Source organism: Colius striatus, chromosome 12 (genome assembly GCF_028858725.1).
Source record: "Colius striatus isolate bColStr4 chromosome 12, bColStr4.1.hap1, whole genome shotgun sequence".
NCBI classification, from domain to species: Eukaryota; Metazoa; Chordata; class Aves; order Coliiformes; family Coliidae; genus Colius; species Colius striatus.
In genome coordinates, this window is record NC_084770.1 from 2,603,914 (window position 1) to 2,624,574 (window position 20,661).

General features: G+C 39.1%; 1 protein-coding gene across 1 annotated transcript in view; it reads right to left on the reverse strand.

Annotated features, from left to right (window-relative positions):
* Nucleotides 1-3,019: 3,019 nt before the first annotated feature.
* CAB39 (calcium binding protein 39) overlaps nt 3,020-20,661 on the reverse strand; it is a 47,115-nt gene continuing 29,473 nt past the window's right edge. The window contains exons 3-9 of the mRNA XM_062005956.1: nt 18,396-18,560; nt 13,319-13,437; nt 8,848-9,016; nt 8,057-8,116; nt 7,358-7,423; nt 6,422-6,565; nt 3,020-5,614 (exon numbers count right to left, since the gene is read on the reverse strand). Of these exons, the coding sequence (XP_061861940.1) occupies nt 5,426-5,614; nt 6,422-6,565; nt 7,358-7,423; nt 8,057-8,116; nt 8,848-9,016; nt 13,319-13,437; nt 18,396-18,560 (912 nt within the window). The 3' untranslated portion in view covers nt 3,020-5,425. The remainder of the gene's footprint in view (nt 5,615-6,421; nt 6,566-7,357; nt 7,424-8,056; nt 8,117-8,847; nt 9,017-13,318; nt 13,438-18,395; nt 18,561-20,661) is intronic.

Below are 20,661 nucleotides of genomic sequence, written 5' to 3' on the forward strand. Positions count from 1 at the left end.
GCCTACAACCTACTATGGCAAACCACTTCATAATTTAAACTAAATAACACTGTTACAAGCTCTTCACAACCTCCAGTGAACTAATCTGACGCTTATCTGCAGGTTTATAACTGTTCCTGCTATGTCTTTGTTGGCTTTGTCTATGGCTTTTCCTTACCAGAACATTTATCTGATATGATTTACAACTGAGATTCAACCCTAATCTGCATGTGTGTTTCACAACAGCTCCTCAAATATGAAGCATATATGTACACCATCACAAAGCTAAGCCTAAAGGATATCCTCTTACACTGAAGGCACATTACAAAAAACTAGTTCTGCAAACACACTGCTTTTGATCACCAGCTTCTTCTTAAGAAACAATTTCCATGGAAAAAATGTTTTATGTAAAAACACACTATTACTGTAAATTCTTAAAAGCTGTTTTTGTGTAATTGAATATCAGCTGGCATGACCCAGCACTCTGTAATTCCAGAGATGGAAAAAGCTAAGTTTTAGTGCCAGGTGAACCTCTGCAAATTTGATCTCTCTAGGCCTTATTTCTTACCCTGTCAATGCCCAGAAGCCTGCAAAACACAGTCTGATTTCTTAGTAACACTTTTTTTTTTTTAACTTCTGTACAACCTGTGGAGACTGATAAGGACCTAAGGCTAAAAACTTGCCTTGCTCCCATCTCAGTTGGTTAAACACTGTACTACATGTACTGTATGCCTTATTTAGATGCCCCAAATCACAGTTACAAGCTCTTGTAGTGTTAGAATACACAACATTCTTCAACTTCCCAAAACAGCCCTAAAAATCTATACAGCTTCTATTCTTGAGTTTTGCCCAAATTAAATGCAAACCTAATTCTCTCCTACAAGTCTCTAGACAACACTAAGTAATGTTAAATTCAGTTCAACATCTGTTTTAATAGTAGAACCTTGCTAAGCGGCACTCATGTTTTTATCACCCCGAGTTTCTCTATGGTGGGATGGGAAGCACTCCCAAAGGCTGCCTCAACAGGAAAAAACAAGTGTCAGGATGTTCTAACAGCTCAGGAGGAGGAATTTGCTGGGTAAGAAAAGGAAAACCACCTCCTGTTGACTTAATGATAGACAAGGAGAGCAGACAACTCCAGTCCTAATCATTTAGCTTAAGTAGTCCATACATAGTTGTTCCAATAGATATATAATGTAGTATATATATTTATCCCTTGTTTCCAAACAGATCCACTCCACCTAAAAGTATCTAAACTCTTTGTGTTAGCATGCAGGGTCCATTTAAGAAAACAAAATATCCTTGCTTTCATTGTGCAAACCAGATTGTTGTGAATTTAACACACTTCAAAATGTAATTATACATTGGTTGTGCAACTCAGGGTGTTTTGAGTTTTTCTAAATAGATAGATATCTTTAAATAGGAGGTAGAACCGGTGTTTTCTCCTATGCAATAGCAACTTTCCTTCAAAGAATACAATATATTGAAGTGGCACTCTCCTTCCTCAACTTCTTTCCACCTTTTGATGTTTTGGCTTGTCTCCAGTCACGTGTGATTTAAACTGCATCCACTCAGGGATACTTGTAAATACAGACTACTTACACTGGAAACAGCTTGTCACAAGTTCAATATGCTCACCTTAAGATGAACATTGATTTAAAGAGGTAACACACAGAAGAGGGTTATTTTTCCACATAAAATAACAGTTATTTCCTCATAATGATCAATCACCAACTTGAATTACAACATGCTGAAAAGCTGAAAGACACAGCACTCAAAATAGCCTTACAAAGGCCAAAACCTTTAGAGAAAGGAGAACAGACGTATCATGAGAAATAAGCAAAATTATGAGACAAAATATAGGTACTACACCCAACAAGATGGCACTAGCTCAAGTGAACAGCCATGTAAGGGGAAGCAATACAGGCATGAAAATTATTCAACAAAGCAGCCAGCAAGGGTCTAGAGTAAAGAGGAGGGGAAAAAAGTGTAGTAGCAGAAGAAAAATTAAGTTGCCTGCTCGGAATAACTTGGCAGGCCACAAACAGAAGCAAACTTACTGGAAGCAGCTCTGTCCATGACCTGCTCTCATGGCCTCTGGGGGCAAGTTTTACTCTGGTTCCTAGACGGCATCTCATAAGGCAGGTCCTGCTGATCAGTTCTGCAGGGAAAACAAATTTGAAGTAGTCAGTGCAATGCCTCCTTGCATTTCCCATGCTGCCTCCCCCTGGGGCCATTTCATCCCAACACCCAGCCAAGTACCCAACTTAACCACTCTTTTAATTGAAGTTTGCAATTTGTTTGGAAAGAATAAATTACTCCTTATCCCTGTAGCCTGCGATCTTACTGTCAATGACGGAGAAAAATGATAAACAGGTGTAACCTCTAGTGGCAGCTAGAAAAGACCAAGTATTTTTGTCTGCAAGGTAAGTATGTTCCCGGAAGAAAACCAGGTTTTTCAGCAATTTTGCTAAACAAAACCACCCTGAAGAATCTGCAACAGAAGTCCTGAATGTTTGTGTTTAAATGCAACACACTCTCTTGATGTTGGCCACCCTGCCTACCTGTGAAAAATGCACAGAGGCTGATAACTTCAAAGGCAGAGGCCAAAGAACTTCCTAAGAATAGATTTACCCACTGCACACACTTTTGGCTCCTGAAACTTAAGAGAGAAGGGAAGGGACAAAAATTATCGAGGATTCACTTCCAGCAATCCTATCAAGTCCCATCTCTAGACGTGACTCAGGAAACGGCATCTCCTGGCTTTTCCACTGGTCATGCAAAAAAGGAACAGCACCAGCAAATATTGTTGCAAATTGGCAAGACAGACTACCAACAATTAGTTCTGATTTACTGCATCTCTAAAACGGTGCTTTGTCTTAAATCCTTACAAATGTTTTTGCGGGACAGCGTTTTTCACCATTTCAAACTGTTTCACATTTAAAAGGGAGAATGCTGAACCCCTCTAAGCCAAGAAAGGAGAACACATCCACAAGAAACTCACAGTAAGAAACTCAGTAACACAGGAAAGAACACACACTTTTCTTCAAAATTTTATTTCAATTTAAATTATGGGGCCAGCCAGATTTTTTTTAATAAGAAACGCATTTTCCTCAAGAGAAATGAAATGCTACCATGGAAGTAGAATTACAACTGTATACATCTCTTATTTAAAAACAAAACAAAACAAGAAACCCAAACAAATAAAAAACAAACCAAAACCTGCTCACATTTAAATAACTTTTAGTAATACCCTTAAGCCTTCAAGCAGATAAGAAACCACTTCCAGAACAACAGCTTTTAATACCAAGAGAATGTCAAATGAACTTTAATTTAAATACAACTTCTTTTCAAAAGCCAACCTTCAAACGTTTCCACAGATTTAAAAAAATCACCATAGCCATTGTTTCTAAGGCCTAACATAGAGTAACCTCTATCCCAGTCCAAATGTTTTCACTTCTTTACATGTATAAATCTACCTTTTTCTAAAGAGGAAGCCTTACATGTAATGGTGAGTAACTTGGCAAATAATATTTCCTCCATTCAGCTATGACAAACCAAAATATAATAGACTGTTAGTACTGAACTACAATACCATCTCATGGCCAATTCTGCCTGTCTGTGATCTTCAGTAAGAGTAAGCAATTTTCTTTCCTCTAGCCAAAACGAATAGGTTTGCAAAGGACACACTGAGAACATTTAAAAAGATCAATTATAATGTTGAGTAACTTTAAAAAACCGAGTAAAACCACTCAATTTTCTGGAGCTGACTTCCCTTGTGAAGGCTTTCAAATCAGCTTAAATATCACTTAGGAGTTTCATCTTGCTGACTGACAAGTACTTTAATTAGGAAGAGGACAGGAAGCAACAAACATTTTCTACAGCATTCGCAATCAGATTCAGCCATGCAGAATTTGAACTTTCATACTCCAATCCGTAAGTTTGCTTGGTTGTGATCTTAGCGCTACTATATGACGGATAGATACAATTTTCTTAACATCATTTAGCTATATTTAGTAGATTCATTTTGTATGGTCACAGTAACAAAAAGATGGTGCAAAATCAGTTGGTTTTCCTGTTTTTATGAATACTGATAGTTTGCAGCATTAAAGAACATAATTAACACGACAAAATCATTTTGTTACCCTAGGACATCTATGAAATTGTTTCTTGAAGTCAGAGGGAATTAAATCATCTACTTATACAATTACTGTGCTGAGTTATTTACTGTAAGAAATGATGCACTGCAGGCTCTCCAGAAGTAAGAGGAGGCGATATTAATTCAGTATAATCCATGCCATCTGCAGAGCTGATGAGCACAATGCTAGTTTAATTGAATAAGGCCAATATTATCCAGTAAGAACACGGCATAAAGGGTTCCAGTTGTCTACTTCAACCTACTCTAATTGATGGCACCCCATTTGATACGTGAATACAAAGAATTTGGTTTGGTTCTTTTTTCCTTTTAATGCTGCAGTACTTAAGATTGTTAAATCTGCATCTCCATGTGATCTGAAGTATTCAATTACATATGAGCATTCATTTTGCAAAACTCAATATTAGGTAATAGTTACAGACTAATACATTAACATTCCTCTGCTGTACAAATTAAATCATATTTTAAAGAAATGAGCAGCCTAGGAGTTATATACAAAAGAAACCAGCAAGCATTGTTGAAATGAAATGCAATATGTCACTGCTAGGTCTACTGTCTGAAATACCTTTAAAGTAAAATTAACAAAACCCCTTAGAACATATTTCCAAGTTTACAAGTCAATTCTCAGAAAAATCAAATCATGTCAAAAACAAAATTCCATAAAGCAGTGAAAGGCATATATACATTTTCCTCATGAACCTTGAGATTTCACTCTTCTAAAAGTTGCTAAGTTTCAGTATCAGTTTATTTGCAAGACAACTGTTTACCCCAATAAGCTCACATCTTAGATACATTTCCCCTTTGATTACAAATAAAGCACTGCACATTTTTTTGTAAAATCAAGGCATATAATCTTATGCTATGGTGCCAGGTATGCACAGGTCACGTTGTGCTCATATCTCAAACAAGGTAAGTGCAAACATACAGATTTATTCAGATTTGCAAGCATGCAACCTGTCACTTAACTACATTAACACCTTCTCCCCTAAACCAAACTAGCATCTATATGTTTGCTGTCATGAATCTAGAATCTTTCTTTTCAGGACTCCTAAAACAAGCAGTGTCTTTGAATTCTGAAATGACACAAATATCAAGAAAGTCCACATTGTGCAAGAAAGCAGCAGCTATGTTTTTCAACTTGGACTAAAAAAGAAAAGAGAAAAACAAAAACCGTTCACTGAACAGCAGATTAGCAGTAATGTTCCTCATGAATCGATAAGAGTGCCTGATGCTGAATATCTAACAGCAAATGCTGAATTTGGGTTTAATATTTTAAGGGTTTATCGGAGATTAAGCTTCTTGCTGTGCTGGTCTCTTCAAATCCCTGATCTGTTTAACTAAATAGGTCTTCTCATCATTAAATTGTTCGTCCTCGGTCCTGTCATTCTGAAACTTGCTGAGGAACTCAATAAGTTTGGTCTGGTTCTTTAGAAGGATGTCTAATATAGGCTGTGTCTTGTTAGGGTTGGCTACAAACACCTGCAAGAAAATAAAAGGCATTTAGGATAATAGTAGGCAATGGAAGGCTACATTAAAACCCAAACCTAACTGACAAAACAGTGATGACAATAACTTAAAATACTGTTTTAATTATTCTTATTGCAGTATCTCCAAGGAAAAATAATAGAGCAAGTGCAAGTTTTAAAATAAAATCACTCCATTTATTTTAATTAGAAGTAAATTCAATTTGGGGGAGGTGTCCAGCCACAATATCCTCTGCAGAAACCACTAAAGACACCTCATTGTTAAGTTCTGTAGCAAATGTGTAGTTTCAGATTATATACAGCACGAGATGGGTGTTTTAAAGTTCACTGAAAACCTTTGTATCTTGAGTTATATCTCCAAGTTCCCAGCCATTTGCTTGTCTGCTGCAAAGTCAGGAGGTGTCTGTTACAATGTGCAAATTACAATTTAAGCTTTGAAATTTAGGTGACTTGGCTAAAATACTGCTATGTTGCATAAATCCTGAAGCTTCGTGATTTTCCATGACATCACATACTCCTCTTTGAACTACTGCATTTCATCTTTTTTAATACCCACAAATTGCACAGATAATCATATGAAATTCCATGAGTGGTTTTCAAATAGAGTTTGAAAGACAGAAAGATAACTGTTTATAAAGATGGACCATAATAAAGACAAAGGTTATCACTCTTTACTTGGCCACTTAGCAGACATTAAGATAAGCTCCATTTAGACTCAGGTGAGTAGTTTACTCAACTGAACCACTCCTGGTGGGGTTCTTTTGTTGTTTGTTTTATTGTGTTGGGGTTTTTTTAACCATACCTTGAACACATGAAAGGCCTCAAACTGAATGTTACGACTCTTGTCTCGTAGGAGGTTCATCATGAGTTTCAGATTTTCAGGTTTACTGATGTACTTTGTCATAATTGTGAAGTTGTGTCTGTCCAATAACAATTCACCAAGAAGCTAAAGGCAGAAAACAAGCCCGAATGAATAAAATGACTGACATTGGATACAAGAAGTAACTTTTTCATAAGTGCTTTCAAACACACTGAGTAGTTGACAGTGGTCTGTGATTTCTAAGTTCTGAATTTCTAAGTGCAAGTGCATTTTCCTCATATTCCAATGGTGCAGTTTCTCCTCTTTCTCAACTAGTGAAAAACTGCCTTTTGTTCCCTTCCCCTTGTTTTGAACTGGAATCAAAGGAAGAGTCCTTCATTCTTTTTTTCTATGTTATTTCATTGTGCTTTTTCCTTTATACAGAAGCTAAAAATCACCAATAAGGATATAGGGTTTTTTTAAGAAAAGAAGTCAGTACTTCAAATGAGAAATATTTACACTTCTTGTGCTACCTTCTTTGTCCAGAAGGAAGCAAGATATTCCTCACATGTATTACCCTTGCTAAAAGTTATGTGTTAACTATTACCTACATGAATGTAAGATTAGTATTGCTCTAGTCACATCATGGGAATTTTTATTAAATTATTTGTGTCCAGATTTGTTGGAGGGAAAAAAACAAACAAGAAATCCCCATATTTGCATATAGTAACTTCTACACAGCTAGAGAAATTACTTGTGTGTGCTGGACACTAAATAATGAAAGAACTGGACTAAATAAAAGTACCTGATTCCAAGAACTTAAGCAAACAAAAAAATAAAGAAACCCCAAGGTGTTTACTGAAGCCATTTCAATTAGTCAACCCATTCTGAAACTAAAGGAATTCTCTAACTCCCCATTTAAGAATAAAAGTGCCTTACCTTAAGTGACTGTCTCTTTGTCACATAATTTTCTGAATGAAGTAACTTCTCGTATTCACTGAAGAACTAAACACAGAATAAAGACAAGGATTAGCACCTTTCCAAGTGTCATACACATTCTTCTTTCAAATGGTTATAAGAAACTGGAGGAGATGAAAATTCCCAACAAGAATGTAAACAATGTCTGAAATCCCAGCAGATTCCTGCAAGTCACTACTGTTCAAATATTGTGTCTGCTTTTAGAAAAAAATACCCTTTTAAAGGAGTCTTTAACGTTTAGATTGCAATGTGATGGAAGAAGTTCTCATTGTTTCTTAAAACTAGAGTAGTTCCTGGTACCGAACACTCTTGATGAATTTCCTGAGTCTCCAGCAGGTGGAGGAGTGCTAGCTAGGATTCTGTTGTTCAGCATTAATACAGACAAAAGAAAAAGACAAGGAGAGGGTTCCCTCTAGTGGAAAAATCCTATCGAATTGTCACACAACTAGATTTCTGTCACCTCTTGTTTTTACACCTTTCTAGATTCAACAGTAAGCTCCAAATCTTTACTGCTTGGCAGAAATTATTGTAAGTTCGATTGGCTTAATAAAGTGCATAAACTTCCAAAAACAAAGCTAAACAAGGAATGAAAATACTGGTCTCTTCAAATATGATACACAGCACCCAAAAATTCAGCATATTAAAATGTTGGCTGCTCACCCTATCATAATGTTGTTCCAAAAACTCTGCACTTAGTAACTTGTGTCTTGTAAGCAAATCCTGTAAAAAAGCACAAAATCAATATTTTCACTAAAATATTTAAACAGTACATCTACATTCTCATGAAACACTGAGTATACTTCAAACATGTTGCACTACATGAGAAATTAAGGACATGAATGCAGTTACCTGGACACTGCCAAGGATCTTGGCACCACTTTGGAAAGGTCTGCGATGTGTTACGTTAATTCACACAGGTAAACAGCCTGTGGAATTATCACTCAACATTGCCATTTATGGATCAAGGTTGTGCTCTGCACAGAACTCTAAACAACCAAGGTTAACACTCACTATTTAATACTGATCTCTATCATGCTCATAAGCCCATAACTGGTAGTTTTAGGACAAGAAAAAGATTTCCTAAGACAAAGCATTCAAATACATTCAAATTTGTAACAGAGTGAAAAGGAGTTTACGTGCTTGAGGAGCTTGAGACAGAGACTTTGAAAAGCCCCTGGCATTAAAGTGCACCTGTATTCAGATAATGCATGACAGTTTAAATCTTGCTTTCTAGAACAAGAGTTATCAGGAACATAGTGTATATATATTTAAGTGTATACCTTGCATTCTGGAAGATAAGGAAGACCGGTGTCCAGTTTATTCATTTGTACCACATCTATTTTCTTTCCCTCTCCCTAGGTTTGTTTTACCCAAGACTGCAATATACACCATCTGCGTTCATACAGCAGAGAACAAGGGAAATAAGAATTCAAATGTTGTATGTAGATTACCTTGAATGTGGCAAATGCATCTGAAGCTATGTCAAACGTTGACATTTCCACATATCTGAAGAAATCATAGAATTGCTCTGACCACAAGATTATTTTAGCAAGTGGCTCATGCCTGATGCATTCTCTAAGCATTATTCCACAATTTAGAGCAATTTCTGGAGATTCGTACCTATTTAAAAAGAAAAACAAATTCATCAACCAAAGACTCTTTATAAACACTTTCACAAGTTAGTGCTGCAAAACCACACAGCTAATTAAAATAGAACTATCCATGATATTACAGAATCACAGAATGGTTGGAAGGGACCTCAAAATGTCATCCAGTCCAACCCCCCTGCCAGAGCAGGGCCACCTAGAGTAGGTCACACAGGAACTCTTCCAGGTGGGTTGGAATGTCTCCAGAGAAGGAGACTCCACAACCCATCAGAGTAGCCCCTGCCAGTGCTCTGTCACCCTCACAGTGAAAAAATTCTTCCTTGTGTTTCTTTGAAACCTCTTAGGTTACAGCTTATACCCATTGCCCCTTGTCCTATCATTGGCCATCACTGAACACAGCCTGGCTCCATCCTCCTGACACCCATCCTTTACCTATTCGTAAACATTAATCAGGTCACCCCTCAGTCTCCTCTTCTCCAAGCTGAAGAGCCCCAGCTCCCTCAGCCTGTCATCACAAAGGAGATGCTCCACTCTGTCATCTCTGTGGCCCTGCACTGAACTCTCTCCAGCAGCTCCCTGTCCTTCTTGAATCGAGTTGCCCAGAACTGGACACAATATTCCAGATGTGGTCTCACAAGGGCAGAGTAGAGGAGGAGGAGAACCTCTCCCAACCTACTGCCCACAGCCCTTCTAACCCACCCTTTATTAGCAGGAAGTGCTAATAATACTGGACATAAATTCACATCTCCTCTTTCATTAAACCATTTTTCAGCATCAATAGCTACTCATCGTGGGTTTCTAGGTTGAAATGCTGGCAACAGTGTCCTCTGATTGTAAGGACAATTGTGAACACCTCTGCACTCGAGCCTTTAGTACCTCAAGCACCTTCTCACAAGAGACTTGTGGAACATGTCCATCCCTGGTTTGGTAGAAGCGATGACGCCTGAAGCCACCCCTGATGAAGCTACACTTCCTTGACAGGCTTTCTTGGTCAAATATTACACAGTTCCCTCAGCTGACTTTTTGCATACTCAACAGCAGTCATCAACAAACAGTGTGTTTAAGACACATTTGACAGAAATACACCTTTGTACTTGTTCCCTGCTCCTTGTTTTCCTAAGCAAGCTCATAGTATGACCCTGGATGAAGATGGAACTGCTTTTCCAAACCAGTAACTTATCATGTTGCAGTATAAGCTATCCCGGTCTACAGAAATTACATCTGTTGTTACATATCTGGCTCTGGACCAGATCAAGCCTCATATGTACCTTCCTGCCTCCCAGCCAAAGCATCCTTTATCCTATACCCCTGGAAGCTAATTCAAATTTACCAGAATATTCAGGAGCAAAGTATCATAGAATCATAGAATGGTAGAGGTTGGAAGGGACCTTCAGAGATCATCTAGTCCAACCCCCCTGCAGAAGCAGGTCCACCTAGATCAAGTCACATAGGAACATGTCCAGGTGTGTCTTGAACACCTCCAAGGAAGGAGCCTCCACACCCTCCCTGGGCAGCCTGTGCCAGGGCTCCCTCACTCAAACACTGAAACAGATTTTTCTTATATTTAAATGGAACTTTTTGTGTTCCAGCTTCATCCCATTACCCTTTGTCCTATTGCTAGACACAACTGAAAAAAGGGATGTCCCAACCTCCTGACACCCACCATTTAGATATTTGTAAATGTTAATAAGATCTCCCCTCAGTCACCTCTTTTCTAGACTAAACAGCCCCAGGTCCCGCAGCCTTTCCTCGTATGAAAGATGTTCCATCCCCTGATAATCTTGGTGGCCCTGTGCTGACTCTCTCCAGAAGTTCTCTGTCCCTCTTGAGCTGAGGAGCCCAGAACTGGACACAGGACTCCAGATGAGGCCTCACCAGGGCAGAGTAGAGGAGAAGAACCTCCCTTGACCTGCTGCCCACACTCTCCTTGATGCATCCCAGGATGCCATTGGCCTTCTTGGCCACGAGGGCACATTGCTGGCTCATGGTCAGTTTATTATCAATCAAGACTCCCAGGTCTCTCTTTGCAGAGCTGCTCTCCAGCAGGTCAATCCCCAGCCTGTCCTGGTGCAGGGGGTTGTTCCTTCCCACATGCAGGACTCTGCACTTGTCCTTGTTGAACCTCATGAGGTTCCTCTCTGCCCAGCTCTCAAGCCAGTCGAGATCCTGCTGAATGGCAGCACAGCCTCTGGGGAATCAGCCAGTGCTCCCAGTTTGGTGCCAGCAGGGAACTTGCTGAGGGCACACTCTGTCCCCTCATCCAGGTTGTTGATGAAGATGTTGAACCAGACTGGCCCCAGAACCCACCCCTGTGGAACTCCACTGGCCACAGGCCTCCAACTGCACTCTGTGCCATTGATCACCCCCCTCTGGGCTCTGTCATTCAGTAGCTCTCCATCCACCTCACTGTCCACTCATCCCAGCCACACTGCTTGAGCTTTCTGATGAGGATGTTATGGGAGACTGTGTCAAAAGCCTTCAGTCAAGCTAAATGAGATCCACTGCTCTTCCCTCATCCAGCCAGCTGGTTATGCCCCCACAGAAGGTATATATCATTCTGCACAGTAAGCATTAACTATATTTCCATCCAAAAACATTTTCTTTTGAATTAATTTTCATGTTAATTCTTGCAATAGTTTCCCATTTAACCTGTCATGGATATTTGAAATCTACTTCACTTTTGCAGCCCATTCCATAGTTTTACATTTACATAAATTTGACTCAGTTGGATACCATATGTAACATTTAAGTCACTAAAACCAACTAAATGCCTATTTCAAATAACCTGACTTATGAACATGTGTTTCGACAATTCCTATCAGAATAATGGTCTCTGAAGAGTAACAACACAGACCAAAAATTAGGACAAACGTGCCACAGTCCTCACTCAGTCACATTATCACTGAAAGCATGCTGAGAGAGTAGTTTCACCTCTCTGTACCTCAAATGTCTTTGCCTTCTCTTGTATATTAATTTGAAGAACTACTGAATCAGTATTTTGTGTTATGACATAATTCAAAATGCTTTTGTCCCTCTAACATTGAAATCTCTCTTCCTCCCAAAATCACGGCTGCAATGCAGGGGAAATAAAACCCAACAAATCACAATGCCCTTCTGGCAGACAAGGCTATATCTTACTCATATGAATTGAAGCAAATATTCCATACTGCTTCTGGTGCTAAATCTTCAGAGTCAGCATGAAACTAAAAGATGTAAACTCCTGCCTTCTCTACAGAACAAGTTTCTTTTCCAGTGGCTTACACAAATGGCCAATGATTAGTCATAAGTAGAGATGTTACAGTCAAATAGCCTAATATGCCATGTGCATGGCAGGTTAGTCAGCATCTCTAATGGCTGCTACAAACTAGGAGGAGGGAAAAGGAAAAATACAACAAGGTTTCTTCTTTAAATGTTAAAAATACACTTGGTTATCCTCACATCTCAATGCTACCAACATAACACAGACAAGTATCTCACTGAGAAGCATGGCCTTTTCACACATCCCAGCAGGGATAGCTTCAGCACAAGTTATAAAACCTTGCTGTATTTATAAAATAGTTTATTAATATTTTATGACCTTTTCTATCCCAAAAGAATACATTGTAATTGCAATATTTGGAAATTTCTTAATGAATGCTATTTCAAACATGAGGAACTATTCTCAGTTGTTTTTGAAACATTAAAATGTTAACATCACCTTTCTGCTTTCATGTTTTGAGATCCACAGCTCTACATGTGCAACCACATATTCAGTATGGCATCATTCTCCAATATCCAGCACACCAGATAATACAAGAATAGGAGGAAGAAATAGCCATGTGGCATGCACTATATGCCCAAAATCATTTTTGGTCAAGGTTGAGTTGGTGCATTTATGTCTCTACAGGAATATAAATCACTATGAAGTCTGAGACCAAACTAAGACCTGAGAACATGACAGCAAAACGGAAATGACAGTGGTTAAAGGTAAAAAACAGCTTTTCACTCTTGGTAAGTTCACAATGAAATAGTAAAGAACAGAATCAGATATTGTACTGACAGGAATACGTCTGCATTATGACAGAAAGAGTATTTTAGGTTGCTAACAGTTCTCAATTTTCAGTCATATTTCATGCAAAAGTATATACACTCAGTGTTTTATTACTAAAATTTTATCTTATTATGGGCCTGAAGACAAAAAAAAAGGAATGAAACTAAAAAAATCAAGCCTACTGCAAAGGAGGAGAAAAACTCAGAACACACTGAACGTTTTCCCATGAACTTAAAAAACTTCTTACTTCATGTAAAAACATATTAATGCTTCACACATACATACCCTTTTAATAGCATGAACAATATATTCTGTTGAGTGCAGATGTATTCAACTGTGGGAGTTCTTGTACCAATTTGCCTTCTGAGAATGTTGTTGAAAATTTGCGCAACATCTTTTTTTCCCTGTCAAAAATATCAGCAGTTAAACACGTAAAATTCAAGCCCACTAGGCAAGTTAACAAACAGTATCATCATCTCATGCATTCACACCATGTGAGTTCTGCAGTTCAGTCAGCCTCTGTACTCTGATCTTAAACAGATCAAATATTCTGTGTCTTTACACTCACTTCAAATACGCCAAAGTACTCAAAACATGACATCGTGTTGCAGACAGATCACAGTAATTTACGTTAAGTAAAGCCAGCTGATGTTTCATCACATACTACTACGTAGCATCGATCTCCTGGGCTTGTTTTATACTTGATTTTGCTAGTAACATTCCAGTCTAACTATGCTCTTGCCTGAAAATGTGTTTCTTCAATATTCCATTATCCTCTCCCCTTGTCTAGGAACAAAGGTAATGGTGTGATGCTACCATTAAGAGTGTGCACAGCATTTTTGACTGCAGTGTTAACATCCAGTTTAAACTAGAACTTAGAGAAGCTGAATAAATAAAGAAATAATACACAATCATCCACTGACCTAAAATGCAAGTCTCTCATTCTTCGATGTATAAAAGTAGCATAAATAAGACCAAGATTACATACAAAATATGTGCAAAGACAGCACCAGGTAGTATAAAAGGAATTGGGTATGTTCTCTATTTCATATACATGCATCTCCTGTTTAGTTCTTCTGTCAGACCCTAGTTAAAGATGACAAATTGGCATGGGCATCTAGCAAAAAGGTGATTATAGATATAAGCACTTTTCATCATCATTCACATGCTCCATTTGAAAGCCAGATTTCTGCAATTAACTTTCCATTTTGGATTCCCATAACTTCAGGACTATGTGTTATCAGATCGAATCCACAGAAAGCCTAGGCAAACTTGTACTAAGTCTGGACATGCAAATAAAGGCCTATTAAGCAACTCCACCTAAAGGCTCCTTGAATGTTACATAAAAAAACCACTGCATTGGTTTTGCCTAGGCCAGGTTTTTGGTAGCTACAGCAGGCTACAGGGGTGGCTTCTTTATACAAAGATCTGCCAGAAGCTTTCCCTGTAGGTGACAGGGCCAATGGCAGTCAATTCTAAGATGGACCCTGCACCTTACCCAGGCCTGACCAACTAGTGATTGAGGTAACACCTCTGTGAATAACTTATTTGAGAAGCGGATGAAGGTGCTGGGCAGTTGCTAAACTGTGGCAGCAACAGGGAGGGAGAACGAGAAAACATCTCCGCAGACACCAAGGTCAGTGGAGAAGGAAGGGGGAGGAGGATGCTTAGGCACTGAAAGACTCCCCTGTGGTGAAGACCATGGTGAGGAAGCTTTCGCCCTGCAGTCCATGGAGGACCATAGGGGAGTAGAGATCCACCTGCAGTCCATGGAGGACCCCACGCCGAAGCGGGTGGATGCCTGAAGGAGGCTGTGGCTCCATGGGAAGCCCACCCTGGAGTGAGTTCCTGGCAGGACGTGGGAGCCCGTGAGAAGAGAGGAGCCCATGCCAGAGCAGGTTTGCTGTCAGGACTTGTGATCCTGTGAAGGACTCTCACTGGAGCAGTCGGTACCTGAAGGACTGTTCTCCCAGTGGGTGACCAGTGTTGGGGCAGGGTGTGAGGAGCTGCCCCCATGGAAGGGCCCATGCTGGAGCAGTTTGTGAAAAACTGTATCCCATGGAAAGGACCCACACTGGAGAAGTTTGTGAGGGACTGTCTCTCGTGTGGAGGGACCCCACACTGTAGCAGTGGGACATGTGAGGAGGCCTCCTCCTGAGAAGAAGCAGTGGCAAAGTCCATCTGTAATGAGCTGATTGCAACCACCAGCCCCTGCACCACTGGGGGAAGGCAAGGAGAGTCCTGGAGGGGAGAGGCGTTGGGGGAGGTGCTTTAAGATTAGGGGTTTTTTTAATCATCTCCCTGTTCTTATAGTTGATTAATAAATCAAACCTTTTTCTCCCCAAGTTGAGTCTGTTTTGCCCATGACATTAATTGCTGAGCCATCTCCCCGTCCTTATCTCGACATGCAAATTGCTCATTATATTTATCTCTTTCTCCTGTTCATTTTAGGAGGGGGAGTGATACTATCACTTGGTGGGCACTTGGCTAAACCACCACAACCATACATAAATAATGTTTCTTGACAGTGTCCAACTGTATTATAAATGCCCTGGCTAACACCAGCAAGCTTTTGAGTAAAATGCAGCATGTGTTTAATTAATAAATACAACAGTAATTACTCAAAATTATTTCAGTTTCCCAACCAACACCAAAATGACTGCACCAGAAAAAAAAAATCAAGTGTTTATAAAAATGTAGGAGGATTGTAGTTCTACAAATGCCATGTTTGTGGATTAGCATGGACAGTTTTGTTAGTGTTATTTTCAGGATATAAGGTTTTGTTTGTAAATGCTTGTTCTCTCAATTACAATTCCATTGAAAGCCAGCCCAAAGTAACACCAGAACTCTTTGTTCTGAAATGAGTAGAGCAGTGTTTCCAGAAATGGCTTTACTCAAACTCCACATAATATAGTCATCGACTCTCATTCACTAACATTGCCAACTTTGCGCTGGATCTCACAAGTTGCTTTGGATTCACCAGCGAGAACAGCATTTCCTTAGTATGCACGTAATTGAACTGATGGTGGTACACAGTAATACCAAAGCTAGTTATTGTTAGAGGGATGTGATCTCATGGCCTACAAGGGCAAACAGACACTGAGCCCTGTGCCAACAGTCACGACTGCGAGAGGTGAGAGGAAGACTGCTGGTATTGTCTTCTGAGCAGAAGGATTCGGGCTCCCTTAAGCAAAAGGCAGTTTTGTTTTTTAGTTTGGGATTTGTTTGGGATTTTTCCATTTAAAAAAACAAACCAAGAACAAAAACAACAGTTTCATCCAACAGATATCATCTCTCCTGCAGACACATTAGCTCAACTCAGCATGGAGATGACCGTTAGGCAGATGGCTGTGTCCATTTGGAAAGCAAGATTCCAGATAAGGATACCATTTTAAATAAGCCTTTAGATACAGCAAGGTCTGGAGAGTCAGACAGTTTTCTTAATGAAAACATCAAATTTGTTACTTTTCTGGGGATTTTTACCATACTATTCAGATTCCAATACATCTGAGACAGTTTAAGAGTCAGAGTGAATAGTCCCTGACCATCAATTAGCTGTCTATTCCTCTTCTACATGGAAACTTCCTTCAGGAATGAGAGTAAAGTTCTTCTTAAAGACATACAGTTCACTGTCAAATGACCTCAAGCTGTTATGGGACACCAAAAGGAATAAAAGCTAGACCTACTCTTCAAGTTTAAGAACCAAGATGAAATCAAGTTTGTATCGCCATCAGTAACAGAAAAATCATTTCAAATGCATTAAACCCCAAACCACAGAGATATAGGATATCAAAGCTGAGGTCTGACTTTGTAACAGCTGAGAAGCTGGTGCACTTATGCAGCACTGGCGTATTGACATTAATTCTAGGTAATAACAATTGCTGGACAGTCTGGCAGAGTTCATGCTTAAAAAGCAGACATGGCCCAGCCTAGAAAGAGCCATGAATGACTTTTTCTCTCTGAAGGAAGAGCTGTCATATCCCCATGTAACACAGCAGCAGGAAATCAAAAACTAAGGAACCAGACACAAACTTTTCAAGTCTCCTTAGAATAAAATGAATAGTTCTCCTGAATGAGAGTAAGTCTGCACAAATTGTTACCATTCTTCACTACCAGGAGATAATGAAGGTTTTCTTCACTAGTAACCGGGCTGAATAAACAGCAAGTTGATAACAATCTGGAGGTCAGCAGAATCCAGATGACATTTCACCATTTCCTTTCTTCAGCAATTAACATTGATCACATTTCAGTATCCCCTCTCAGCTTTCCCAGCTCTCCTTGCTTATTTAACAAGCTGAATGTTTTATGTTTGCTATAAACAGTTGCGTGGGTAGGAAAAAATACCACTGTATTACAATTAAACACAAATTAGAGGGTGTTATGGGTGGGGTGAAGGGGAGAGAAGAAAGGACAGGGAAGAAAGCCATTGTTTTTGGAACGCCACACTACAATGGGGCTTTAAACTGTTGTGTTTGAATCACCAACAGCTTGTTTATGAACAATACTGTGTTTAAGTAAGCTTAGGAGAGATGGTCTTTATGGTCAAAGCCATGGAGTGAGATACATGGGCTCTGGCTCCCTTCATAGACAACCACACACTTCTTGCAGGACATCAGGGAAAACAGGAGCATCCTGTTGTACTGCAACTTCTTATAACTAAATAGGGAGATTATTCACTATGGCACTGAGAAGTGAAATTATTCCACGTGATGTTGTGACAAATGCTAGACAAAGGTTTGTGTACAGGTACATCTGAGTACAAATAAGTGCCACTATTTTGAAGTAATCAATAAAAACTTGGGTATGTTGGTTTCTAATGAACAGAAAAAACACCAAGGAAAAGAGAAGTAAGGTTATAATCCCTTATTTCCAGAGAAAGATAGAAATACTGATCTGTTAAAAGCAACAGCTTTAACTTAACTATTTAAAGTTATTCACAGATGTTACAATAATTCTTTTACTCTTCCAAGGAATTTAATTTGACAAGAGGAGAATACAGACATGCCTTGTAGTATTACAGCTTGTGTTCACTATGGTATTACTACTAAAGAGACTAACTCTTCTATCTACACGTCAATTAAGAATGATTCCACACTAATAACAGACTTTTATCATGAGGAGTAGAGGTTTATCTCCTTCAGTGTTGTGTGGTTTATGTGCCTGAATTCATCGATTTCATATTCTACATTAGTTTCATTTTCTAGGTAGCTTTGAACAATGAGTTCTTTTTCTAATGGTTTTGTCCCAGCCAAAAATAAAAAGCTGAAGATCAGAAGATGTCTTAAACAATTAAAGTGGTAAGAATTTAAATGTGTTCCTTTTAACATATACAATGACAGAAACGTCAGAGCTCTCTTCTTACCTCAAAATCAATTAGCTGCAAGTCGGCTACTAAGGTACTAAGAAGACCACTGTTGTAGAGCTCTTGAGCAAGCTGTGCCACAGCTTCTGTCTGGGGTTCTTTTTCATTTGTGCCATACAAGATTTCTTTCATGGCAACAAGGTTTTTTGAGACCTCTTCAGTAGCCTAAAGAAAATAGGAAAAGAATACAGTTAGAGCACTGTTATTTGTCTTTGTAACTGCACACTCTATCATTGTTAACATCTGCACACTTCCATCAAGGGGGGGGAAACCATCAGGAAATGATCACCTGTTGAAAAACAGATAATGTTCCTGAAAATAAGACTGCTATATGTTACTAAAAAATGGAAACAGAAAAAAAAGCAGAGGTAACACACACACAATTTATTTGACAAGTTATCAAAAGTAAAAATCTCTTCCTTTTACTGCCCTTAAAGTTCCCATTGAAAAATCCTCTAAAGAACAGCAATGAGATGAAAAGAACCTGACAAAATTTCCATTCTATAAAACACAAGTACATAGGATCAGATTGGAAAACATGACATGGAGACACATGACTGTATCTAGTGAACTTCTCAGAGAGACCAAATGTATCGCTTCTAGAGATTTTGCACTCATCAGGTTTTGTCAAATACTAGGCTCCCTCTCCAGTCAGTGTGAATGAAATTTTTCCTTTCCAATTAACAAAACCTCAAAGAGCATCTCCTTTAATTTTCAGGTTATCTCAGTATACAAGAACACACTGGCAAACAGGCCCTGAAAGAGGTGCACTTGAAGTGACACAGGAAAAAGTAGTGATACAGGAGACAATTAAAAATCTAAAATGTTTCCCATTTAAAACATCCTACAGAAGAACAGACTAACTAGAGAAGCTCAAGATCAGCATGACCCATGCACTATGGAAGCCAAAGCCATCCCAGATTTGCTCGGTATGCAAGTAAGGATTCCATGACCTTTAAGGAGGCTCCATATCAGTTTTAGCTCCTCCACAACTTTCCACTCCCTGCTGTCTCCCTCTTCCTACTAACTGCAGTTCCTGGTCTCAGTTGTCTCCTCCTTAATCAAAATTCCAAGGGATTTTGTGTGCACTGATAGTAAGACAGCAAGAAGCAGGTGCTTGATAAGACTGCTTAAAATCATGACAGCTCCTGAAAATGTGAAACAAGAAAGCCAGCTCACCCTTTTGTAGCAGTTAAAGTCACACAATTAACTGCTCCATTTCTTCAAAATTTAGAAGAAATATCTCTTTACTAGGAAAAGAACAGGAACATCTGACAAACATGGAGATATGAAGAGATGTCTTTGATGAATGTCTACCAAGAAAAGAGGAAGCTTTCTATTGCTGTTTGTCCCTACACCCTGCACACTAATTTAGAAAGCAAGATGAAAGAGGAAGAAAGGCAGAGGGGTTCAACTAGTTACCTGTTTTAGCACAGTGGCAATACTAAGGTGTGCCTGCAATTTAGAAGAATGCCAGTAGAGAATTTTTCATACCAAAATCCTAGAAAACAGAAAAACATACCACATTTCCACACAGAGTGCCCTTTGCCTTACATGAACATACAACTCAGTAACTCCAAGAAGAGACTACAGGACTTAAATGTATTTCTCATGCGCTTCACAACTATCACGACCATTTAAGTGTGTTTCACTTGAACCTAGAACTGCATACAGCTTCAGTAGGATACAGAGAAACAGAACAGCTTAGGTACCTCAGGAAGTCATCAGCATGCAACTACCTGCTCAAGGCAGGGTCAACCTCCAAGTCCCCTCGGGTTGATCAGGCTCATGGCCAGCCACACTCCGGACACTCCACAACCTGTCTAGGCAACCAGTACTGATGTTTGTAATCATGAATAGAGACTGGCTTCTATCACTTCAACTTAGGTCAGACTATCCTCTCTAGATTCATACCACAAATACAAAAATATGAGGTTTCCTCAAAATATTATCTAAAAAAACCAAGGTCTTTTGATGTACTACAGTTCCACAAAATGACACTTCTACGTTCCTTTCTATTCTAAAACTCACCCACAAAAGGACCAGAAATAAATTTTTACAAACTCTCTACTCATCTATACTCCATGAACTCTCACATGTATTCCAAATACATGATGTGAAGAGCTATTTTTGCCTTTTCAGATGAAGAATGAAATTTAGATAGCTACACTAAAACATACGACACTATATTAACTACCAATGTTAAGAGCAAACTGAAAAGCTAGTAAAAAAATGCAAGACAGACAAGAGAAGGCTACCTAGCATT